This window comes from Haliotis cracherodii, unplaced genomic scaffold (genome assembly GCF_022045235.1).
Source record: "Haliotis cracherodii isolate W230 unplaced genomic scaffold, xgHalCrac1.p SCAF_10, whole genome shotgun sequence".
Lineage (NCBI taxonomy): Eukaryota > Metazoa > Mollusca > Gastropoda > Lepetellida > Haliotidae > Haliotis > Haliotis cracherodii.
Window position 1 is genome coordinate 39,907,183 of NW_027266265.1, and position 27,541 is coordinate 39,934,723.

The 27,541-nt window shown below is 40.4% G+C and overlaps 1 protein-coding gene across 1 annotated transcript in view; it reads left to right on the top strand.

Annotated features, from left to right (window-relative positions):
• The window catches only part of LOC139454373 (suppressor of tumorigenicity 14 protein homolog), a 67,830-nt gene that overhangs the window by 16,952 nt on the left and 23,337 nt on the right, over window positions 1-27,541 (top strand). The window contains exons 2-3 of the mRNA XM_071236032.1: window positions 4,642-4,713; window positions 6,569-6,824. Of these exons, the coding sequence (XP_071092133.1) occupies window positions 4,642-4,713; window positions 6,569-6,824 (328 nt within the window). The remainder of the gene's footprint in view (window positions 1-4,641; window positions 4,714-6,568; window positions 6,825-27,541) is intronic.

Sequence of the window (27,541 nt, forward strand, 5' to 3'; positions counted from 1 at the left end):
TCCAGTAGGCTTAGCTAATAAGAGTCCACATGTGCCAATTAAAACCTCTGAAATGATGCAGAAGGACTGTTTGGGTATTAGATTTAAAGGTTAGGCACAGACACTTGTACTCAGACAAGTGCCTCAAAGCATTAACATCCCTACTGTGTGGGAGCTGGGAGAGAACTCTCCATAACGTTTGAGACATGCATGGACGCAGGGCTTATCGAGTCAGGCCTTCAAAAGTTGCATCAAATTGACCTTATAATCAGACTATGCATAATGTAATTAGTGTAACCTGTGACTGATTGTGTATGACCCCTGTGTACACATGGTGCAGACACGTGCATGTCCCTATGTTAGTGAAACGTTCTGTAGCATCTGGAGTGGGTAAGTGGATGAGTGACTTGCACACCTTTTACGAATATTCCAGCAATTCATAAAAAAAACAAAAATGGGCTTTACATATTGTGCTCCTTTGGGAAATCAAACCTTTGGTCTTCAGTGTTACTAGGGTTGCATTAGCTACTTGGCCAACATTTGATAAACATGGAACACAGATGGGACCCATGTAATTATTAGGAACATTTCTTCAAGTTTTCCGAATACAGTTCAGAAGATTTACAGTTTAACAAGGTTATATATCAAGTTTTTGATATTTTTCAGAATAAAACAAAGTCTGGCAATTGTACTTTGATGCCAGTGGACATGGTATTGCTTGATGGACTACCTGGCCTTGATGCCAGTGGACATGGTATTTCTTGATGGTCTATCTGATTCAAGACCTTGATGCCAGTGAACATGGTATTGTTTGATGGTCTATCTGACCTTGGTACCAGTGGACATGGTATTGCTTGATGGTCTATCTGATCCAAGACCTTGATGCCAGTGAACATGGTATTGCTTGATGATCTACCTGACCTTGATGCAAGCGGACATGGTATTGCTTGATGGTCCACCTGCCCTTGATTCCAGTGAACATGGTATTTCTTGATGGTCTACCTGACCTTGATGCCAGTGGACATGGTATTGCTTGATGGTCTACCTGACCTTGTTGCCACTGGACATGGTATTGCTTGATGATCTACCTGACCTTGATGCCAGTGAACATGGTATTGCTTGATGATCTACCCGACCTTGATGCCACTGGACATGGTATTGCTTGATGATCTACCTGACCTTGATGCCAGCGGACATGGTATTGCTTGATGGCCTACCTGACCTTGATGCCAGTGGACATGGTATTGCTTGATGATCTATCTGACCTTGGTGCCAGTGGACATGGTATTGCTTGATGATCTACCTGACCTTGATGCCAGCGGACATGGTAATGCTTGATGGTCCACCTGCCCTTGATTCCAGTGAACATGGTATTTCTTGATGGTCTACCTGACCTTGATGCCAGCGGACATGGTATTGCTTGATGATCTACCTGACCTTGATGCCACTGGACATGGTATTGCTTGATGGCCTACCTGACCTTGGTGCCAGTGGATGTGGTATTGCTTGATGGCCTACCTGACCTTGATGCCAGTAGACATGGTATTGCTTGATGGTCTATCTGATCCAAGACCTTGATGCCAGTGAACATGGTATTGCTTGATGATCTACCTGACCTTGATGCCACTGGACATGGTATTGCTTGATGATCTACCTGACCTTGATGCCAGTAGACATGGTATGACTTGATGATCTACCTGACCTTGATGCCACTGGACATGGTATTGCTTGATGATCTACCTGACCTTGATGCCAGTAGACATGGTATTGCTTGATGATCTACCTGACCTTGATGCCAGTGGACATGGTATTGCTTGATTGTCTATCATATCCAAGACATTGGCATGGTTGACATGGTATAGCTTAATGATCTATCTGATCCAGGACCTTGGCACCTTGATATGTCAGAATTATAGCACAATGATTTGTTGGACATAGGTTATTCTTTTATTCAATTAGAAACATGGATTGAATTCTCTTTTATCATATCAAATGCCATGTATCGTGGTTGCTGTGTATCGTTTACAGGTTGATGGTTTGTTGATCAAAGACCTTGGCACAGTGGAAAGAATATTGCTTGGAGATCTATCTGATCCTAAATTGGCAGTAGCGGATTTAGTCTGCCTTGGTAGTCTAGATGGTTCAATACCTTGGCTGGCCCAGTTGTCTAAGGCTGTGATTTGCTGTGCAGAGTTGCTTCCATTGCGCATGCCTGATACCTATGATTGTTGGGTCGAATCCCAGTTCACCCCGATTATGTTTTTTTTAAGGTTTGTCAGCACCATACCCATGCTCGTGGGTTTCACCAAAGTGGTAAACGACTGAGACCTGCATCACTTAGGGCTTTCCTCTCACATTAAGCTGACACGCCGTGGTATAACTGTAAAAGTGGCCTTAAATGCAACTCACTCACTCACTCACTCAATACCTGGCACAGTGGACATGATCTTGCTTAGTGGTCTTTCTGATCCGAACGTTGGCAGTAGTGGACATATTCTGCCTTGGTGGTCTAGCTGATTCAAGACCTTTGCACAGTGGAAATTATATTACTTGATGGTCTACCAGATCTGAAAGTTGGCAGCAGGGGACACAGCCTAGTTGGTAGTCAAAAGACCTTGACACCAATGGGCATAGTTTTATGTTAGATGATCTAATAAAATTTCAAGACCTCAGTGCCATTTGAGTTGCTGAAGACCTATTCTAACCGAGGTCTTCATGGGTCAACTGATGGATGGACAAACAGACAAAGTGATATGCGAGCCTGACTACTCGATCCCGTTAGTTGCCTCTTACGACAAGCATAGTCGCCTTTTATGTCAAGCATGGTTTGCTGAAGACCTATTCTACCCTGGGTCTTCATGGGTCACATAGTTCATGCTAGGAGTAGGCCTCATTTGACTTCTGTGAGTTATACACAACCACATTTCATTTTCATTAAGGACGATTGGGTGGAAGATTCATTGAATGGAAGAAAAAGTGAAAATGTAACTCTTAGAATGATTTAAAGACCCCTCACATTTAATGTATAAAGAAAAGGACTCCTAGCATTCAATGTATAGAGATTAGGGGTGTGTGGTATTATCGGTATATTGGTAAATTGAGGTCCATTCTTTTCACAATATGTATCACAATGTAATTCTTTCATGCTCGATATATCAGATGACGTCAAATAGTGATTTTTTAATGTTATTTTCTTGCCCAATGCCTTCACTGCCCGGCAGCATGCATTCAGGGCCGCAAGATGGCTGGGTATTTATTGACTGAATAAGCATCATGTTGTACCAGCATCTTGTTTTGTTCCATTTATGAACTTCAATTCATATCTTAATGTATCAGATTGCTGCTGAATTTAAAGTGTATAATTATACAATACATCGTGATTCGTATCACAATACGGCCTTGTGTTTCGCAAAATATTGTGATACACTTTAAACCTCCAATACTCATCCCTAAAGAGACCAAGAACTCTTTAGTTGAAACTGACTGTGAACACTGGATATTATTCAAGACCTTGGTGATGGCAAATATAGTATAAGGAACTATGACAGTTGAGTTCAAGACTTCAGTGCCTGAAGATTTAGCTGGATGGTTAGATTTAAAACTTTAAATAGCTGCAGACATAATGCCTGGCATTACCATTCAGGCTTTGGCTGCTGCATGACAGAATAGAACATACCTCTCTAGTCAATATATGGGTTATGTCACTCTAGTCAATATATGGGTTATGTCACAGGTCTCTAGGTAATATACATCTTGAACTACAGATATAAATTCCTGGGCCATGATGAATGGCACATGGATAATAAACACTGATTAGGCAAGTATGCTGTTTGATTGATTTATACAGATTCCAGGTTTGGCATGCTGTTATTTCAGCCACACACATGGATTGGGCAAACAGCAGTGATGTAAGACTAATTATGATTGTACACACCGGCACATTGACTTGTTTGTAGAAATAGCCAAGATTGTATCGATGAATGGATTCAGGAGGTTTTGTAATTTAAGATTATGAAATGATTATTTGGATTTTACAAGATTGATTTGTAGACAACAGGTGATCATTGATTTGTGGATTATGGGATCAAGTTTCATAATTTATGGTTTAATTTGTTTTCTGTTCATCACACTTTTAGTGGCAGTTCAGAACGGGCCAATTTCTTTTGAACTGATGTTAAGGATCTGCTGAGATATGGATATTTTTTTTTCACAGATTTTTTTCTGACAAAGAGACATACCAGCTTATATTACCGTTTTGTTAAAATGGGTTTGATATAATTTTGTATTTATTTTTAGTTTTTTTGGTTTTTTTTAGCATTCTTATGGAGACATGTCATGAGAAGAAAGTGTATTGGAAAATCTGTTCAGCAAAGATCTTATTTTGAACTAGATGTATAACAGTAAACCATTATTAATATATTAGATTAATACTGCAATAGAGTTATGTATAAGGTTTGATTAAAAAAATAATCCCCTTGAGTAATTAGGATCAAGGCTTTAAGATTGTTAATGTCGGAGAGCCGAAAAGTGGAAGTGTTTGGGCCACTAGGGCTGTATGAATATGGGATGAGAAAGGAATTGGGATGGTTGTTTTATTACATATAGGTATGTGCTCTGGGTTCTGTAAGACTGATTATTGATGGATCATTTTTCCTGTTTCAGGTTTATCCCAGCCAGTGTCGCTGATCTTTGTGTTCAGTCAGATTCTGGCACTTGAGAATGGAATACATAAAGGTAAAAGAAAGATTTAGTTATTATTTTATTTATTTAAAAAACACACTTTTATTTACATATAGAAAAGGCATAATTTTATAATATGCCTGCTCTTTATCATATGAGTTTCTCGTTGTGATTTTGATATACAAGTTGTCATGTTTTGTTGATCGTCAGGGATTTATCTGCATTTCCAAACTAAATATTTCCTGTACAGGTATTTTGCAATTACATTTAATACAAAAAATGCCATTTCCTCTTTTTTGTTCCTTGTATCAGTGAAATACTCCCCAAATCCATATTTGTTATAACTGTTTATTAACATTAAATGGGAATTTTTCATTCTAATTTGGGAATTTTTTACTGACAATTGCTGCAAATTTGGGACCGAATATTGGGAATTCTCCAAACTCTTAAACATCTTTTCATGTGAACAGTAATGCATGGCAGTTTGGTTAAGAACGAGGTTCGGCCTTTTGGGCTCGAGGGATACCGTATGCGACGTAATAAGCGCCCCGCTCTAATAAGCGCCCACGGCGATATTTGCTAATATATTAGCTAGTGAACAATCCCAATTAGCACCCCTTCTGATTGTTCAATGTACGAAAGACTTATTTATTCGCGTATAATACGCACTCGTGTGTTATATGCACCCTTAATTATGGGCAATTAAATTCCAGAAAAATATATCTAGCGTATATAAACATTTCAGGCTGTCAGCATAAACCACAAAATTTATCTTTCAACTCTCTTTTTTCACCAAAATAATATTCTAATAAGAGCCCCCTATTTCTAATTTTGAGAGCGCCCTGGGCGCTAATTTCGTCGAATACGGTATGGCTTATTTGATAAAGGAGGAAAATGTTTCCAAGTCATTATGAACTAGGGCTGGGACGATACACCAACCGTGCGATCCGATACATATCACGATATCTTGCTCACGATCCGATAAGAATCATGATACATGCATGTGCTCTTATCTGATGTACGTCAGCCATCTTTTACATAGACCTGATGGCCAAATATCTGGCACACTGACGATTTACAGCTGGCTATGTCAAGTGTGGCACAATGGATAAAAATATTTACATTTTCACTTCTTATGTTCATGATTAATTGTAAAGTGTAACAGTCATTAAAGCAAACAGTTAAGGTAAGAATTGATAATTTGTACTTTATGTGTGAGTGTGATCGATACTTGCATCGAGTAGTAAAATATCGTGATCCATTGATGCATCGGTGCACATATCGTCCCACTACTATAATGAACATTATCAGATGGGTTCATATGAATGATACATCTAATTCATTTCAAAACCAACTGGGATTTCCCATGTTATAACTACACTAAATGAAGTAAGGCTAAAATGTCACAATTTTCAGACTTGGCAGTCATAAGATTTTCTCTTGAAGTTTGAAAAATCAGCTTTTTCACTCATTTTGGCCATAATAATGTATATTTCATCTAGTCAAAGTATTAAAAAAATGGCCGGTTAGCAGCCATTTGAACATTTGACATTTCCTGTAGGCCAGACAGGGCCACCCTGTTGTTTGAATGTAGGTGTGAAAAAGTTCCATTGCATTGTTTAGACATTCTGTCTCCGAGAATGCTACTTGCAAGGGCCCTGTTACATGCCAGTTTGACACTGATATCTTCTTTTGTCCATTACTCAGTGCTCTATTGGGAGAGATTATGTGTTTAAGCAAACAGATACTGTCCAATAAAGCATAGCCAAAAGGAAAAAAACGTTATTCAAAAAGTGCACATTTGTAAGGCTAATTCCACCCTCAAATATCTTGCGATGGAGCCTAGTGATTTATTGCTGTGTGTTTCTCAGATGTATTCTTAAGCGCAGCTGTGGTCCTCTTTTTCTAGGAACATTCTACTGTAACAAAGGTCGTCGCAACATCGTTGTGCGTGCAGAAAAGGGAGACTCCGGCCATATCGCCTCACCTGGATACCCCGAGGCATACTCTACGAAATCCTTCCAAGGATCCTGGTGTGAGGTGCAGATACGAGCTTGTAGCACCTGTAAAATACGATTAAAATTCACTGAGATAGACTTCCCATCATGCAATGAGACTGTCACCACTGTTACAACACCCCAGACTAGTAATAAATGCATTCCAGGGTAAGTACATTTCTCTAGAAGTTATTATAATGAGTTGACAGTCGATTTATTACTTGAAATAGGTGTGTCACGGATGCATGCTACTTTACTTGATATCAAAACTCGTAGCTTCTTCTAGATTCTTCCAAAACTGCCTTCATCCTTATTTCAGAATTAATGTCAATATGTTTTACGTATATTGAGAATAGAAACGTAAAACCTGCGCGCACATTTTGTCTACAACGCGTAAATTTGCAACAACAAAATTCATGATCACCCTGCCATCAGATGAAAACAAACAATAACAGTAGTGCTGTACTATATCATATTTATAACACCCAGTGTGCACGCCGCTCAACACGAAAACCCGCTTCCAGCTTTGGTCACCATTGAAGACAAACAAACGAAAAAGCCTGTCCATCATGAAGGCATGTGACTAGTGATCCTTTAAGTTAAAACACAACTCGGCTATGATGCGAAGATGTTAAACTACGAGCGCAGGACAAGTCTTAGGGCCTTCTCCAAGGAATAGTGTATAACTAACTGCCTTATGAACTATCTAAATGCAAGAAAGAAACAATACAGTTGGTTGGTTGTATTACGCCGCACTCAGCAATATTCCAGCTATTTGACGGCGGTCTGTAAAGAATCAAGTCTGGACCAGACAATCCAGTGATTAATATCGTGAGCATCGATCCACGCAATTGGGATTGATGACATGCATCAACCATGTCAGCCAGCCTGACCACCCGATCCCGTTAGTCGCCTTTTACAACAAGCATAGTCACCTTTTACGGCAAGCATGGGTTGCTGAAGACCTATTCTCCCCCGGAATCTTCACGGGTCGAAACAATACAGTAATCGCTGTGTGAAACAAATCCGTTGACAGCATCGGTGTCATGTAAGAGTGAACACCCTTTTTCATCACCTGCCCCTGTGGCTCAGGGGGAAAATAGTGGGTTGCAATACTAAACATGATGTGTGAGGTTGCAGGTTCAATTCATTTTATAAAATTGTGACTTTTAACCATTATGAAATCAACATTGTTTATACAATTCAACTGTGAAACCTAGGTCTTACAATTCACATGTAAAACAAACAAGCAGGACTTACAACTCACATGTAAAACATCCAAGCAGGTCTCACAATTCACATTTAAAACACCCAAGAAGGTCTCACAATTCACATTTAAAACACCCAAGCAGGTCTTACAATTCACATGTAAAACATCCAAGCAGGTCTCACAATTCACATGTAAAACACCCAAGCAGGTCTTACAATTCACATGTAAAACATCCAAGCAGGTCTTACAATTCACATGTAAAACATCCAAGCAGGTCTTACAATTCACATGTAAAACACCCAAGCAGGTCTTACAATTCACATGTAAAACATCCAAGCAGGTCTTACAATTCACATGTAAAACATCCAAGCAGGTCTTACAATTCACATGTAAAACATCCAAGCAGGTCTTACACTTCACATGTAAAACATCCAAGCAGGTCTTACAATTCACATGTAAAACATCCAAGCAGGTCTTACAATTCACATGTAAAACACCCAAGCAGGTCTTACAATTCACATGTAAAACATCCAAGCAGGTCTTACAATTCACATGTAAAACATCCAAGCAGGTCTTACAATTCACATGTAAAACATCCAAGCAGGTCTTACAATTCACATGTAAAACATCCAAGCAGGTCTTACAATTCACATGTAAAACATCCAAGCAGGTCTTACAATTCACATGTAAAACATCCAAGCAGGTCTTACAATTCACATGTAAAACACCCAAGCAGGTCTTACAATTCACATGTAAAACATCCAAGCAGGTCTTACAATATTCACATGTAAAACATCCAAGCAGGTCTTACAATATTCACATGTAAAACATCCAAGCAGGTCTTACAATTCACATGTAAAACATCCAAGCAGGTCTTACAATTCACATGTAAAACATCCAAGCAGGTCTTACAATTCACATGTAAAACATCCAAGCAGGTCTTACAATTCACATGTAAAACACCCAAGCAGGTCTTACAATATTCACATGTAAAACATCCAAGCAGGTCTTACAATTCACATGTAAAACACCCAAGCAGGTCTTACACTTCACATGTAAAACATCCAAGCAGGTCTTACAATTCACATGTAAAACATCCAAGCAGGTCTTACAATTCACATGTAAAACATCCAAGCAGGTCTTACAATTCACATGTAAAACATCCAAGCAGGTCTTACAATTCACATGTAAAACATCCAAGCAGGTCTTACAATTCACATGTAAAACATCCAAGCAGGTCTTACAATTCACATGTAAAACATCCAAGCAGGTCTTACAATTCACATGTAAAACACCCAAGCAGGTCTTACAATTCACATGTAAAACACCCAAGCAGGTCTTACAACTCACATGTAAAACATCCAAGCAGGTCTTACAACTCACATGTAAGACATTCAAGCAGGTCTTACAATTCACATGTAAAACACCCAAGCAGGTCTTACAATTCACATGTAAAACATCCAAGCAGGTCTTACAATTCACATGTAAAACATCCAAGCAGGTCTTACAATTCACATGTAAAACACCCAAGCAGGTCTTACAATTCACATGTAAAACACCCAAGCAGGTCTTACAATTCACATGTAAAACATCCAAGCAGGTCTTACAATTCACATGTAAAACATCCAAGCAGGTCTTACACTTCACATGTAAAACACCCAAGCAGGTCTTACAATTCACATGTAAAACATCCAAGCAGGTCTTACAATTCACATGTAAAACACCCAAGCAGGTCTTACAACTCACATGTAAAACATCCAAGCAGGTCTTACAACTCACATGTAAGACATTCAAGCAGGTCTTACAATTCACATGTAAAACACCCAAGCAGGTCTTACAATTCACATGTAAAACATCCAAGCAGGTCTTACAATTCACATGTAAAACATCCAAGCAGGTCTTACAATTCACATGTAAAACACCCAAGCAGGTCTTACAATTCACATGTAAAACACCCAAGCAGGTCTTACAATTCACATGTAAAACATCCAAGCAGGTCTTACAATTCACATGTAAAACATCCAAGCAGGTCTTACACTTCACATGTAAAACACCCAAGCAGGTCTTACAATTCACATGTAAAACATCCAAGCAGGTCTTACAATTCACATGTAAAACATCCAAGCAGGTCTTACAATTCACATGTAAGACATCCAAGCAGGTCTTACAATTCACATGTAAAACATCCAAGCAGGTCTTACAATTCACATGTAAAACATCCAAGCAGGTCTTACAATTCACATGTAAAACATCCAAGCAGGCCTCACTTGATAGTTTTACTTCTCACAAGGTGACTGTGAGACAGCAAGATAACTACATTACAAGAGACGACAGTGGCAGTAGGTTTATAATATGGGGATGGGGGTTAGTGTGAGAATCAGAGGTCATCTTTTTTTACACCCATAAATATATCCACCAGAGCTAACTTATGATAAATTACTTTCTAGGAAACGGTTTTCCAGGTAGTGTTGTGACTAGTTTTCTTATTCCTAGAGATGTTGATACAGCTTAGTTGATGATGTCACTTCCACACTGCCAATGTTCAATATTCACAGAATATCTAACCAGACAGCCGAATGATATATTTTATCAAAGTTATTATTGCAAAACTGCCTTAGGTGGAAAAAATCATATATAGCATGAGGCCAGACTTCCTGTCCAAATTTTTATTCATATTTTACATATACAATTTAAAAAATCAACATTGCTAAAAGCGGCGTTAAACAATATTCACTCACTCACTCACTCACTCACTCACTCACTCACTCACTCACTCACTCTAAAATCAACACGACCATCAGATGTGCATTGTCTAAAAGTTAACTGCTCAAGACGAAAACAGCCCGTCTTCGGCCAGGCAGCTATTACGGAAGCTGACAGTGCAATAGCTAGTTTACTTGAAGGTGAGATACGGTCCAGGATTGAAGTTCCTGTACCTCACACAATTAACGTTATTTGCTGTTCCTTATAACTTTCTGGGCTTGTGTTAGTGAAGGTGTTAGAACTTTGATTCAATTTACCCTAGACATTTTCTACCTTGCCCTTCATACAGGGATCACCTCCTTTCAGGCTGTTTACCCCCATCAATCACACACACGGGTGTTTTGTGAGAAAACATCCAAAGTTATTAGGAACCCCAGTGATATCCGTTTTAACACACTGACTGATAACTGCACTGAATGACTACTGCATGCCATGTGCCCTGGATCAAGGCCTTAGACTGGCTCTTGCTATGATATGCAGTGACCCTGTCCAATGACATTTCAAAATATCAATAGCTTACATGAATACCACACTAGACCACTTAATTTCAAGTTTAATCCACACTTTTTGTTGCATGTAGAAGAATATATATATATGGTTATGAAAATAACACCTTCATTCCTGCGAATACCATACTTCTTTTAAATCATTGCCATAATCCTGTCATCACACTATAAAAATCTATGAATCTTCAACAGAAGTACTCTTCATTGTCAGCTGCTCCAAACTAGTTGTGTGGATAATAGTTTTCCTCCACCATTGTTCTGAGCATTGGCGAGGCAGGAAAATCTCAATTATTTCCAAATACCCAACATCTAACTGGATGCAGATAATTGGGGAAGGTGGGTGTAATAGAGGTAGTATTCTTAGAATTATATAACATTATAACAATGATAACTATTTGATAATTCCAGCAAATACCATACCTCTTTTACATCATTGCCAGAATAGCTGGAGGGACTTGTGGTTTCTGATATCTTGTAGTCCAAGGACAGCTGATGGCAAATCCTTACCCAATAATAGCTCCATACCACCATTAAGTCTTATCAGGACATTATCGCTGACAGGCCCAATACTGATCAAACATTCCTCTGTTTCACTACTAATAGTCTTTCGAAATTATTCAGGACATGTTGAACAACAGCCTTTCAATGTCCTGAAGGCATGTGACTGGTCATACTTTTTAAGTTAAGACATGACTCCTTGGCTTTGGTGGAAGATGTAAAACTGTGAGCGCAGGACAAGTCTCAGGGCCTTCTCAACTAAAACAGAGGAATAATGTATAACTAACTTATGAACCATCTAAATGCAAGAAATACCAAGGAGAAGCATGGACCCATCCGGAACCTTGTGTTGGTCTGTATGTCTGAAACCTTGTTTCAGCATGTCATTTGAGCCCTCAGTTTTCAAATCAACCCAAATTCTGAGTTTCCAGAGTTGTGAAGCTCTGAAGCGCTACTCAAATGAAATGCTCAGTTTCATCATAAATTGTTACACATTTTACTTTTTAATACAGTATTTCAGCTGTTACAGTCATAGTAAGTGATAAGTGAGGTTGTTGAAAGGATAACTAGCTGTGTATTTGTGTGTATTGCGAGAATACCTTATAGCTACAGAAATAAATCATTAATTTCTTTTATCTTTGTCACTTTTGGTAACTATGACATAGGTTTGGCTTAGTTAATATGCTGTTGCCATGGACTGTGACAAGGTCTTGCTTGTACTGGCTAGCTGCGTTATGCTGTTGCCATGGACTGTGACAAGGTCTTGCTTGTACTGGCTAGCTGCGTTATGCTGCTGCCATGTACTGTGACAAGGTCTTGCTTGTACTGGCTAGCTGCGTTATGCTGTTGCTGTGGACTGTGACAAGGTCTTGCTTGTACTGGCTAGCTGTGCTAATATGCTGTTGCCATGTACTGTGACAAGGTCATGCTTGCACCAGCTAGCTGCGTTATGCTGTTGCCATGTACTGTGACAAGGTCTTCCTTGTACCGGCTAGCTGCGTTATGCTGTTGCCATGTACTGTGACAAGGTCTTGCTTGTACTGGCTAGCTGTGCTAATATGCTGTTGCCATGTACTGTGACAAGGTCATGCTTGCACCAGCTAGCTGCGTTATGCTGTTGCCATGTACTGTGACAAGGTCATGCTTGCACCGGCTAGCTGCGTTATGCTGTTGCCATGGACTGTGACACGGTCTTGCTTGTACTGGCTAGCTGCGTTATGCTGTTGCCATGTACTGTGACAAGGTCTTCCTTGTACCGGCTAGCTGCGTTATGCTGTTGCCATGTACTGTGACAAGGTCTTGCTTGCACTGGCTAGCTGCGTTATGCTGTTGCCATGGACTGTGACAAGGTCTTGCTTGCACCAGCTAGCTGCGTTATGCTGTTGCCATGTACTGTGACAAGGTCTTGCTTGCACCGGCTAGCTGCGTTATGCTGTTGCCATGGACTGTGACAAGGTCTTGCTTGTACTGGCTAACTGTGTTATGCTGTTGCCATGTACTGTGACAAGGTCTTGCTTGTACTGGCTAACTGTGTTAATATGCTGTTGCCATGTACTGTGACAAGGTCTTGCTTGTACTGGCTAGCTGTGTTATGCTGTTGCCATGTACTGTGACAAGGTCTTGCTTGCACCAGCTAGCTGTGTTATGCTGTTGCCATGTACTGTGACAAGGTCTTGCTTGCACCAGCTAGCTGCGTTATGCTGTTGCCATGGACTGTGACAAGGTCTTGCTTGCACCAGCTAGCTGCGTTATGCTGTTGCCATGTACTGTGACACGGTCTTGCTTGCACCGGCTAGCTGTGTTATGCTGTTGCTATGTACTGTGACAAGGTCTTGCTTGCACCGGCTAGCTGTGTTATGCTGTTGCCATGGACTGTGACAAGGTCTTGCTTGCACCGGCTAGCTGCGTTATGCTGTTGCCATGGACTGTGACAAGGTCTTGCTTGTACTGGCTAGCTGCGTTATGCTGTTGCCATGGACTGTGACAAGGTCTTGCTTGCACCAGCTAGCTGCGTTATGCTGTTGCCATGTACTGTGACAAGGTCTTGCTTGTACTGGCTAGCTGCGTTATGCTGTTGCCATGGACTGTGACAAGGTCTTGCTTGTACTGGCTAACTGTGTTATGCTGTTGCCATGTACTGTGACAAGGTCTTGCTTGTACTGGCTAGCTGCGTTATGCTGTTGCCATGGACTGTGACACGGTCTTGCTTGTACTGGCTAGCTGCGTTATGCTGTTGCCATGTACTGTGACAAGGTCTTGCTTGCACCGGCTAGCTGCGTTATGCTGTTGCCATGGACTGTGACAAGGTCTTGCTTGCACCAGCTAGCTGCATTATGCTGTTGCCATGGACTGTGACAAGGTCTTGCTTGTACTGGCTAGCTGCGTTATGCTGTTGCCATGGACTGTGACACGGTCTTGCTTGTACTGGCTAGCTGTGTTAATATTCTTATGCTATGTACTGTGACAAGGTCTTGCTTGTACTGGCTAGCTGTGTTAATATGCTGTTGCTATGTACTGTGACAAGGTCTTGCTTGCACCAGCTAGCTGCATTATGCTGTTGCCATGGACTGTGACAAGGTCTTGCTTGCACCGGCTAGCTGCGTTATGCTGTTGCCATGGACTGTGACAAGGTCTTGCTTGCACCAGCTAGCTGAGCTAATATGCTGTTCCCATTGGACTATCATAAGGCCTTGCTTGCACTATCTAGCTGTGCTAATATGCTGTTGCCATGTACTGTGACAAGGTCTTGCTTGCACTATCTAGCTGTGCTAATATGCTGTTCCCATTGGACTATGATAAGGCCTTGCTTGCACTATCTAGTTGTGCTGATATGCTGTTCCCATTGGACTATGATAAGGTCTTGCTTGCACTATCTAGCTGAGCTAATATGCTGTTCCCATTGGACTGTGATAAGGTCTTGCGAGCACTATCTAGCTGTGCTAATATGATGTTGCCATGTACTGTGACAAGGTCTTGCTTGCACTATCTAGCTGTGCTAATAAAGATTTTTCATCCAAACTTGGTACAAGTATTAACCAGGGGCTGAAGTGGTGCCTTTTGCTATTGTGGGGGCTGGGGGATTTGTCATCTTCTGTCTGAAAGGAAGAACAAAACAAAACTCTTTTTGGACCCACAATATATTATTTTTCAGAGCATCCAACATGTTCAGTGAATGATTATTATTTGTTTTGTGAAACTTTTGGAAAAATTATGCTTTTCCAGCAATTTCTGGAACAATTACGCGGGGGAACCTTATGCTGTTCCCTGGTTCTGGACAATTCCTTGTTTGCACTGTTAATGGTCAGTGCTAGCTAGGATTCCACTTGGAGTACTTTCCTCATCAGAACTTCAGTTAAATAGATGTACTATGACAATCATCATAAAGGAACTTTAACCAAGAAGTTTGCTTCTAAATCATACATTGTATTTCATTATTGAGGTTTTATTTCAAAGATCTGATCTTACAACATAACATTTTCAGTTTGTTTATTTCATTAAGCTTAGCTTAATTAATAGAATACCCACTCTAGAATATGGGATTGTATATGTAGGTCACCACTCATTATTGGGGCACCGGTGGCCCACTGGGCGATTCGCTGTGCAGAGTTGCTTCCCTTGGGCACACCAGAAACCTATGATTGTGGGTTCGAATCCTGGTTCGCCCTGATATGTTTCTAGGTTTGTCAGCACCATACCCTTGCTTGTGGGTTTCACCGAAGTGGTAGACATTTGAGACCTGCAATACTTCGAGCTTTCCTCCCACATTAAGCTGACATGCCGCGCTATAACTGGAATACTGTTAAAAGCAGCGTTAAACCCAATCTCTCACACAGCACTCATTATTACACGAAATGAGAAATGTTTTCCCTGTGACATTCAGAAGGAATAGCAGTGCATCAGCATGTCACGACTACCCCTGCATAGAAATGAGTCAGCAAGGCTTTTTGTCATTGTCCAGGTTAGGCATAATATCCTATGCTTTTTTCTATTTTGCCCTAGGAGTAATGGAAATGCAAGATATATTTCCTGTACACAACACTGAAGTGAGGTGATGCGAATGTTATTCCTTGTAAGAAATACAGTGAAGTGATGAACAGTATCATATGTCAGTCACTAAATAGAAGGTAAAGTGAAGTGAAATATATTTATGTTATTCCTGGTGCGATTTGGTAAGGTGAATTGTTGTATGATAATCCCCGTGCAAAATGGCAAATTGATGTGTTATTGGTTAATGCCCGAAAGAAATGGTAAAGCGGTGTGTTATATTTATGTTATGGCAGGAGGAAATGGCAAAGGTAACCATAATGTTTGCTATGAAATAAAAGTAACAGAAGGAGTTGATAACAGTGTTGCATGTTGTTTCTAAAGGTTATCAGTCAGACACACACAGTACTGTACTATCTCCTATCCTCACAACATTGTTGTACAAATGTCAGAGTATAGAAACTTGCAGCTTCCTTTCCAAAGCATGAGTTAGGATTACAATGGTACCATGGGACACCCTATATGTTAGGCCACAATAGATTAAACAGTCAATTTTCATTGGGAGGAATTATATTGTATGTAATTGTTATTGTCATCTGTGTACATCAATTGTCGATGGATGTGATTCACATGAATGTTTAGTAGGACTATGTGTATGGTGTATATGATTAAGTAAAGAAAGAAGGGAACTAACAGCATTTTTGTAGTTACTTGGGAACAATATGATGATGCGATGTTAGGTGCTTGTTAGTGACACCGGTGGAAGATGAAACTGTTATAACATTTACCTGTTTTTACTTATTCTATAAACACACTAAGTAAGTCATAGTGCTAAGATTGCTATGTGACATAGATCCGGATAGATAGTAACAATGTATGACCTGATTGTCATCATACCCCATTTGCATGGTCCGTTGCTCATGCCATCAACCACTGGTCATATATTCCAACTGCTTGGTCCATTGCTCATGCCATCAACCACTGGTCATATATTCCAACTGCTTTGTCTGTTGCTCATGCCATCAACCACTGGTCATATATTCCAACTGCTTGGTCCATTGCTCATGCCATCAACCACTGGTCATAGATCTCAACTGCTTTGTCTGTTGCTCTTGCCATCAACCACTGGTCATATATTCCAACTGCTTGGTCCATTGCTCATGCCATCAACCACTGGTCATATATCCCAACCACTTGGTCCATTGCTCATGCCATCAACCACTGGTCATAGATTCCAACTGCTTTGTCTGTTGCTCATGCCATCAACCACTGGTCATATATTCCAACTGCTTGGTCCATTGCTCATGCCATCAACCACTGGTCATAGATTCTAACTGTTTTGTCCATTGCTCTTGCCATCAACCACTGGTCATTTATTCCAACTGCTTTGTCTGTTGTTCATGCTGTCAACCACTGGTTGTCATTATATTCCAACTGCTTGGCCCGTTGCTCATGCTATCAACCACTGGTTGTCATTGCCCAACTAATACACACATGTCTTCAAATCACATGTCATCAGTCTATGTTAAGAGTATTCATGGTAATTGCTATTATTCTCTCAATATCCTTTCAATATTCCTCTCTTATCAATTATGGTAACAGACTGCTTCTGTGGTCTAGTGGTAGTGCATCTGCTCGGAGAGATGAAGGTCGGTGGTTCGATCTCAAGCCACATCATATCAAAAGACGTTAAAAGATGGTACCCAATACTTGTTGTCACCTTGCCTCGGTGAAGTTGTACAAAACAACCTTAGCGTTACAACTGTCAAAAGTCTGTGTGAAGGTATGGGTGTTATGATCACCTTAGCGCTAAGATTTCTTTGTACAACGGCACCCAGGTGCTCTGCATTAAGGGGCTTAAAAACAAGGACTGGTTGGCTCAGAGTCACAGTATACAGTCTATACAAGGTTTCAACTTAGTCCATGTTTTAGGACATTGAAAGACTCCTTTTTCAACATGTCTGGAATAATTAGGAAAAGATATTAGTAGTGAAACATGAGGATGTCTTATAAAAATTGGAAGTAAAATCATGTTAATATCCTGAGACCCTTTGTCTCCAACAAAATCCATGCCAACGAATCAATTTTGCTCAGAAATGGAGGGTTAATACAAGGGTCACTGACCCCTGGCGATCAGAAGCAACATAAGATATTCTGAAATCTTGTTTGTTATCTCAAGCTTGGCTGAAGAAAATTGACAACCCACTTTATGTGTTAGGTCTGCTTTGGGTGAAGGGATTCTGTAATTAGTGTTCCATCTCACATTTGTTTCAGCTCCTCTACCCCACGTGTTTCAGTGATGTTATACAATGGTGTGAAAGAATCTGTGCAACCAGTGGTACATTCTCCACTACACACAGCCCAGGTGGTTGGTGTGTACTGACAGGGCTCACAGAATGTCTGACTTGTTTTGACACCTGTCAGGCAGAGTGGCTCTCCTTAACCCTGTGTGTGCCACTTTAGTCAGAGATGAGCCCTACTTAACCCTGCATGTGCCACTTACAATATGCTTCAGTAAATCGACTGTCAGGGTTATAAAGAGTGCCGAACTTGGCAGAAAGGTTTGGGTTTTAGGTGAGGCGAGGTGAAATGGAGTTTAACGTCGCGTCCAAGATTATTGTACTTATATATCGACATGCCTTCACATGTGTGTGTGACTGCTTGTCCGGATGGATGCCAGTTTTATAGTATTAGCCCAGTGAGATACCATGCCACTGTTTAACATAGATACCCTACTCAGACACAGAATACAGACTCTGAACCAACCAGTTCTTGTTTTAGCCCCTTAATGCCGAATGGCAGGCAGGGTAACAACAAGTACCATCTCTTAATGTCTTTTGGTATGACTTGGCCAGGGATCCAGCCACAGACCTTGTACTATCCAGGCTGATGCTCTATCCAATACACCACGTAATTGGTCGTGAAGTTTGAGGGCATGAGGTGGTGAACAGAGGTGGAGTGGGGTTTAACTTTGCACTCAAGATTATTTCACTCATATCCTGCAGTTCAACATTGATGCCTCACTAAGACATATTCTTCTGACCCTTGGAGTGGCCAGTCCTAATGCTGAACAGCAGCTAGGCTAACAAGTACCATCTTGTAACTTCTTTTAGGGGATCAAACTCCCAACCTTCCACTCCAGGCAGCCGCTCCATCTACTACACCATGGAAACTGTTTCAGGGCATGAAGTACAAGGTGTAGTCAGTGCACAGGGAAAGAGTCTGAATCATTGTCTGTGATGGATGTGTGTCATCTGGTACAGACATCAGCGTTTTCGGCAAAACAAAATTATGCTTGTGTTTCCGATAACCTAAAAACATAATTTCACTTGTATAGCAGAATTTTTTGTGACTTCTGAAGTTGTCAGGGAAAATGGATAATGTATATAAAAATATATACTGAAACAATTCTTTTTTGACATACCTGTCCTGCATATATGTAGACTAACTTTTCAATCATCTAAAAATATTCTTATGGTTTCAATAAGTGTAAACTATAGGACGTTTTAGTAAGAATAACTGAAATGAATTAAGTAACTTTTTGAGTAAACATTATAAGATTATATCATTTAGGTTTTGATTTCAAGAAGGAGTTACAATATACACTCTATTTTTGCTTCATACAAAACCTAGTTATCCCATCTGTTTGTAAAGAAGTTACAGTAACTAGCCAAGCAGTAAATATGTTAAGTTATTACACCTCTTTCTAGTCTCTAGTTGGCCATAGAGAGACTGTATGGAATGTGTGGTATTAACTGGCAAATTACTCCTTTATTATCCGGTCTTGCACTTAATTAGCCTTGTTAAACCTGACAGGGAATTCAAATAACACAACACGAGCGACTGAGGCATGCCATTAGGAGAAGAAACCCTTCCTTAATCTTCACTGACCACTACTTTTCATCAATGGGAATTATTCACTAATACTGTTATTTGTACCTTGTCGGGTTAATTATCTGACCAGAGCCTGACTTGGTAGGGAAATAACAGTTTGTTACTACCTAACTGGCTATGATGGCCATGGTGTAACACTGAAGGATTGGTACATACCTCTGTAACTGTCCATCAGAGCCAATGTCGACAGTGGTTACTGGAATTTTGCTGATCGTAGGAAGAATTAAGGTCTGACAGAGGTCAAGCAACGGAGAGTGCTAAAGAGTCAAGGAATTCAGGCCTCCAGGGATTCTAGGATTTCTGATAGCCAGTGTTCAAGGTGTGTAGATTGCTGGGGATCAAGGAATTCAGACCTCCAGGGGTTCAAGGATCTCTGACAGCCAGTATGTAGATTGCTGGGGATCAACGTATTCAGGCCCCCTGGAATCTGGAATCACATTTAGTCACAAAAATAAAGTTATCTTACTGAAAAATATATATCTACAAAACACAAACTAAAATCCAAATGCTCAGAACAATGCTCAATGGCCTAGCAATGAGGCAATCTACACTTCCCTAATCATTCTAGACTTGAGTTGGATTAAATTTTCATTTATTCTCAAGGATCTGAGAGACACATTCATCTTTTCATGCTTTTATGTTAGGGATATTCATTTGCCATGTTCTTATCTCTGTGCCATATACATGACCTATGTTTGTACCCTGTCACTAATGGGAGTTCTTGTACAGTAAGATTCTTGATCCTTGGTATTGTAAGTGTCCAGGAAATCAGGTCTCCTTATGCAATCTTGTTTTGACTGACATGCTCATAGTCTTTAACTTGATTTGATCTATACAGTGCTGAACTGGTGTGAATTGAGACCCTGTTGTCCATGGAGATATGAATACATGTCTTCAACTGGTCTTGGAAATTAATTCTGCATGGGCCCTGTTGTCCATGGAGATATGAATACATGTCTTCAACTGGTCTTGGAAATTAATTCTGCAGTGTGTAAAGGTCAGTTGGGTGGATGCCGTATCGTATTGTATGGATGAAAACTTGGAAGGATTTCAAATTACAAATATATCAAATGCACGGACGTAACTCGCTAGTGATTAATTGCTACTCTACCTTGTCTATTTACTGTAAAGAACATTCTTTAAAACAGGGTGATGGGTAGCCCAGTGGTTAAAGCGTTCGCTTGTCACGCCAAAGATGTGGGTTCGATACCCTACATGGCTACAATGAAGCTCATTTCAGGTGTCCCTCCCATGATATTGCAGGAATATGGCAATAAAACCATACTCACTCACTCACTCTTCATCATTTAACTTCTCGTTTGCCATATCAGGCATTACCTTCCTCTTAAATCGGAAATGCATCAATTTGTGTCAGCAGCAAATGGATTTCTTCCAAATACTGCATTGACATTGGCTAATGACTCACTCAAATTCTCTAGTCTTTGGTATAGTTACGTTAGTTTGGCACCAAAATCTGAATGTACAGCACAAGGTCTTTGAATGATGGCGGTGCAATATCATACTTGTACTCGTCAGTTCTACAAACAGCAATACGGTACTTATTAGTTAAAAAGTGAGTGAGTATGGTTTTAAGCAGCTTTTAGCAATATTCCAGCAATATCACGGCGGGCGACACCAGAAATGGGCTTCACACATTGTACCCATGTCGTCATTTACCCATGACGCTTTAACCACTAGGCTATCCGACAGCCCCTATTGGTTTAAAAAAGTATGTCTAGTACTTATCACTTCTGATAATGACCAGTCGTGTACTCATGTTGTTGAACAATTATCTGGAGCACTTATTCAGTTTCGAAAGGTTCAAGGGAGGAAAAACTTTATTTCATCAACAACCAGATCTGTTCGTCACGGGTGGAACGAGCATTCATTGAAACGGCCATCTGCATAATCCTACCCCTGCGTCACAGGGCCACATGACACAGTTGAACCAATCAAGTCAACTCGAAAAGGTTCTCGGGAATCACGCACGTTGAGACGCCCAACGCTAACACCGTATTTGTGCGCACATGATTCCCGTGCACCCTTTCGAGTTGAGTTGATTGGTTCAACTGTGTCATATGGCCCAGTGATGAAATATAGTGATAGCTAAATAGTCAGATTATTCATGCACCGATTGTCATTAAATGTAATATCCAGTTATGTATGACTGTTTACTAATCTCATACCAACTTTGACTGGAGTAGGTCCGATAGTTTTTCAGATATTGTAGTAAACGTCGGTACCTTAAATTACCTGTTCCAGACTATAGAGTATCGCAACTGTAGCACTGAGCTTGCAATATGGAAGGGATCAACTTTAGATGGTGTGACTACTAGAGGTTATGACAGATGGACAATAAAACCGTGTATAAACACAGACACCCACTGATTTTCTCCCCAGGGATCAGCCCCTGTAGATTTAACCCCTAATTATTGAAGCACTTAAGGCAAAAAGCCTCCTAATTTACACAGCTCCACAGCTATTTCTGTCAACAAGAGGCATGGGAAGTGTTAATTGCCTACACATGGAGAATATCGCACAAGTTGTGTCCAACTTTCAGATTTGTCTCCCTTACTGCATGGTGGCGTGGCTTTTTATGATTGATTATGTTTCAGTAATGTCAGAACATCACTGATAAATTTCAGTGTTGATACTGACATTGTTGATTAGTCAAAAAAACTGTTTTAATATTTTCTCAGATTTTTTATTGAATTAATTATTACCATCCTCATTTTCTGCTCTAAGAGACTCTAGGTTCCTTTATTGCATTTATAAAAAAATTAATACTTGCATATTTCCGTACAATGTGTCAGTCTAAGGGACCAACCAACCATTAATATTCTGAAGAGTTTCAGTTGAAAAAATTATAGTTCAAATACATACTGGAACAAAAGTAACTTTGTCGTCTAAGGCTTCGCTATTTGCTGTTCAGAGTTGCTTCCCTTGGACACTCCAGAAACCTATGATTGTGGGTTTGAATCCCGGTTCGCCCCGATTATGTTTCTAGGTTTGTCAGCACCATACCCGTGCTCGTGGGTTTCACTGAAGTGGTAAACCTCTAAGACCTGCATCACTTTGTGGTTTTCTCCCGCGTTAAGCTGACACGCTGGTATATAACTGGAATACTGTTAAAAGCAGCGTTAAACACAACTCACTCACTCCAAAACACTTTGTTCACCCTTGATGCCCTAAACAATAATGAAGATGGGACCAAAGATGTTTCTTTGGCGCTCCCTTTCAAATGTTCTGTCTCGAACAAAGATTGTCCCTTGAATATTATATGGTTGTCTTCCATTCATGCCTCCGTGACTGTACCTGCGTAGTGAGTGATGGGAGTGCTACAAGCTGGTAATGTACATCTCTCAGCACACTGCTCTACCCTCCCGCTTTATGCTGGCTTTACCAGCTCCCTGAAACATTAATGTCTCTCTCTTTAGGAGGCCACCATGCTATGGATTATACATGAGGAATGGGAGGGAGGGAGGGAGGACAGGTCTCGGGGTGGGGGTAAGGGAAGACTTGACATGAGGAACATTGTGGAAATATAGGGAGTGAAGTGTTATGAAGTAAGGGTCTGTGTGTTTAGAAGTATGGGTCAGTGTGTTTAGAAGTATGGGTCAGTGTGTTTAGAAGTAAGGGTCAGTGTGTTTAGAAGTATGGGTCTGTGTATTCAGAAGTATGGGTCAGTGTGTTTAGAAGTAAGGGTCAGTGTGTTCAGAAGTAAGGGTCATTGTGTTCAGAAGTAAGGGTCAGTGTGTTTAGAAGTAAGGGTCAGTGTGTTCAGAAGTAAGGGTCAGTGTGTTTAGAAGTATGGGTCTGTGTGTTTAGAAGTAAAGGTCAGTGTGTTCAGAAGTAAGGGTCAGTGTGTTTAGAAGTAAGGGTCTGTGTGTTTAGAAGTAAGGGTCAGTGTGTTTAGAAGTAAGGGTCAGTGTGTTCAGAAGTAAGGGTCAGTGTGTTTAGAAGTATGGGTCTGTGTATTCAGAAGTATGGGTCTGTGTGTTCAGAAGTAAGGGTCTGTGTGTTCAGAAGTAAGGGTCAGTGTGTTTAGAAGTAAGGGTCAGTGTGTTCAGAAGTAAGGGTCAGTGTGTTTAAAAGTAAGGATTGGTGTCTTTGTAAGCAAAGGTTGGTGTGTTAAAAGTAAGGGCGGGTTTAGAAGACCGGGTTGGTGTTTTAAGAAGTAAGGGTTGGCTGTATTTGGAAACAAGGGATGATATATTTACCGTACAAGCAAGGGTTGGTGTCTTTGGAAACAAGGGATGGTATATTTACCGTACAAGCAAGGGTTGGTGTCTTTGGAAACAATGGTGGTGTATTTCGATGCAAAGGTTACGGTGGCTTGGTAGAAAGGGCTATGGTGTCTTTGAAAATAAGGACTATTGTGCCTTTGGAAGCAGGATTTGATGCCTTTGGAACCATAGGTTATAGTTTCTTTGGAAGCAAGGGCTAAGGTCTCTTTGGAAACAAGGAATTGTGTGTCTTTGGAAGCAAGGGTTGGTGTCTGAAAGCAAGGGATATGGTGTGTATGTTAGCAAGAGATTAACATTTTATGATGGAAGGTATTGGGTGTTTTTGGAAGCAAGAGATATGGTGTCAAGTTGTGTGGTAAATTTGGAGACAGGTGCTTCAGCCCATGGCTGGGTAATCACCTGGAGAGGGTTATTGTCGGCATCCTGCTGGGGAAGTAATTGGGGCTTCTCAACACACAGATTCATCAGGCATTCTTAAAATTTATGATGTGCACTCAAACCCAGTTTGACAGCTCAATCAGCACTGGCTGTGTAACAGGGACTCTTGTTTACCACTTTGAACGGAATTGAAAGAGTTTCCTGATTACTTCCTCTTAGAAGATTAATGGTATTGTATTGCACAGTTGGGAAATAAAGGAATGGAGTATTTTTAATTCTTGGAGCTCATGTGTTCATGTTCTACCTCATTCTTGATGATCTTAATGACCTGTGAGCAGACCTCAAAGTTGCGACTAAAACAGTCACCAATGCGACCTTAATTTCAGGTTGCCTACTGTCCAAAATTCAGAGGTAGCTAAATGACTACCTTGAAAAATATCTTGTGGCAACTAAATTCTATTGCTACACATCTGTAGACACAAAATTAAATAACAGCTGATCTTGGAAAACACATCTGCTAATGATTGCTCTATAATTCCTCCTAAAGTCGACAGTGAACTGAAATACATAAATATTAATGTAATTGGTACTTTATTTTAGTTGACAATGCTCAGTGGATAAGCAAGGATATACCTATATAATCTAGTAACATAAATTGCATTATTGTTTAAGTCACAAGTAACAAAAATCAAGTACAGTTTCCACTAATATTCAATTCCAAGACTAGTGCTATAAGCATGTACATATCTTATTAGTCATTTGATAAAAGATAATTTCAAATGCTTTTGGCTACCTTCAATATTGGCTTGGCGTCTTGATTTTACCACTGGCTACCTGGAAAAATATACTTGTAGTCATATGGCTACTTGGTAAAAATTTAAACTTTGAGGCCTGGTGAGTGGGCACAGACCTTATCATTAGGTTCGGGTGAGGTGAAAGTGTGTGTGGCTGCTTGTATTAGTTTTTATAGTGCTAGCCCACTGAGATACCAGGCTGCAGTTTTAGTATTATAAACACCCCACTCAAACACGGTGTACTGACCCCGAGCCGTCCAGTGCTAGTTTTATTCCCTTAATATACTGAACCAAATTAAAAACTTCACAATCCTAAAATTTTAACATTTTGACCAGTTATCATTGTGGGCCCATATTGTGTATTTAAACAGTAATGGCCACGTATTGTCTTCAGATAACTCCCGTTTTTGTGCAGGTGAATCGATCAAAATCATGTGCACAGCGCTATAGTAGCAAAACTGTTTTTTCACATGCAACTGGTCACGTGGCCTTAATACCGCACATGTTTTCAGCCATACTCGGATCATTAAAAAAAATTAAAAAACACAAGAAAACAAAAGTCTTTACGGCCATTTGTCATGCCAAGCCTTTTAAATGAGCAACGTGAATGTGCCATCGGCATGTTGCAGACGGGAACGTCCGTAGCTGAAGTCGCATGGACGATGGGTTGTAGTCGACGGACTGTTTATGATTTACAGGCGCGTCTTCAGCAAACGGGTACCACCGCGCTGATCGCCCTCGGCCAGGTCGACCACGTGTGACGTCACATGCAGAGGATCGGCAGATTGTCTTTCGTCACCTCCGTAACCGATTTTTGACGGCTACATCAACCATGAATGAACTATTTAGGGGTAGACTGAGTGCGCAAACTGTTCGAAACCATCTGAGAATTGCTCACCTTCAAGCACGACGGCCCTACTGCACGCCGATTCTGACTCAATTACACAGACGTCAACATCAATTGTGGGCACAGTGACACTTACGATGGACTCAGAGGGATTGGAATCAAGTCGTCTTCAGTGATGAATCCCTATTTAATCTTCGATTTGCTGATGGTAGGGCGAGGGTGTGGAGGCGCCGTCATGAATGTTACGCCTAGTGTTGTGTACAGGAAGTTGACAGATTTCGAGGTGGAAGTGTCATGGTGTGGGGTGCTTTCTGTGACAATGCACGTTCCAGGCTTCTTGTCATCCGTGGCAACCTCAAAGCTGCTGCTTACCGCGACCAGGTACTGGCACCAGAACTTCTGCCTTTTATGGCAGCACTTGGACCCCCTTTGATCTTCCAACACGACAATGCCAGACCCCAGACAGCAATTTTGACAAGAAATTCCCTTCAGAATGCGGGAGTCAACGTCATGGACTGGCCGTCAAGGTCTCCCGACCTCAATCCCATCGAACACGTCTGGGATGCTCTTGGCAGAAGTCTGCGCACTCTCCAGAACCAACCACAGAGTTCGCAAGATCTTGGCACCATTTTGCAGCAACAATGGTGTCGTCTTCCCAATCATGTGTTCACAAGCATCACAAGGTCCATGCGGAGGCGTTGTGTGGCAGTTGTCAACGCACATGGTGGCCATACACGCTACTGAACTTGTGTGCCATCAGATTCTCGTGCTTGGGACTTATGATTTAAACTGTTGATGTTATTACCGAATACCGTAGGTGCTTGGAACAAATTATGGTTACCACCGTTAATTAAAATCCTTCTTTGGACATTAAAGATTAAAAATTACCTTCTCTGATATATTTGTCCGTTGTATATCATATATGGGATTACTTCTAAAAATGTGAAGTTTTTAATTTGACTAAGTATATTATTAATGCTGAACAATAGGCAGGGCAACAACAAGTACCATCTTTTAACATGTGTCGGGGAATCAAACTATCCAACCGTCCTCTCTCTGGGCAGATATTCCATCCACTAGACCACAGAGGCAGTCCATTTTGTTAGGGACGCATTTATTTTGAAAAGTGGAATCATATGACTACCAACAAGAATATGGATTTTCTGAAGTCTTTGTTTGTTTGTTTAACGCCACATTCGGCAATATTCTAACTATATGATGGTGGCCTGTCAGTAATTATGTCTGGTCCAGACAATCCAGTGATTGACATCATGAGTATCGATCTACGCAATTGGGATATGAACTTGAACAGAAAGGCCTTCGACTTCAATGCAATACAAACTTTTCATTTTTACATCAGATGTAATAAGCATGTAAACTTGAGCTTTTTTGCAATATTTGAAAATATATATTCGTGCAATGATTTTTAAATATATACCTTAAATATACTATTTAAATATAGAGTTGAAGATTACATTCAGTATGTTCAAATTTGTACACTGTTGACCCTTAAAGACTGTTAAATGATAATAATATTGATATACACTGTCAACAAGTTACATGCAATAACAATACAATAATATTTGTGTATATATCATGGATAAATTTAAGTGTTCATTATCAATATAAAAGCATATTCAAAAGGTCCAAGTGTTATTTTGCACAGTTAAATATTACACCTCTAACATAATCAGGAAATATGACCAGTGGACCCTAAAACAAAATTTATTTTGAAGTGGTGGGTGATAATTATTATTTTGTCAA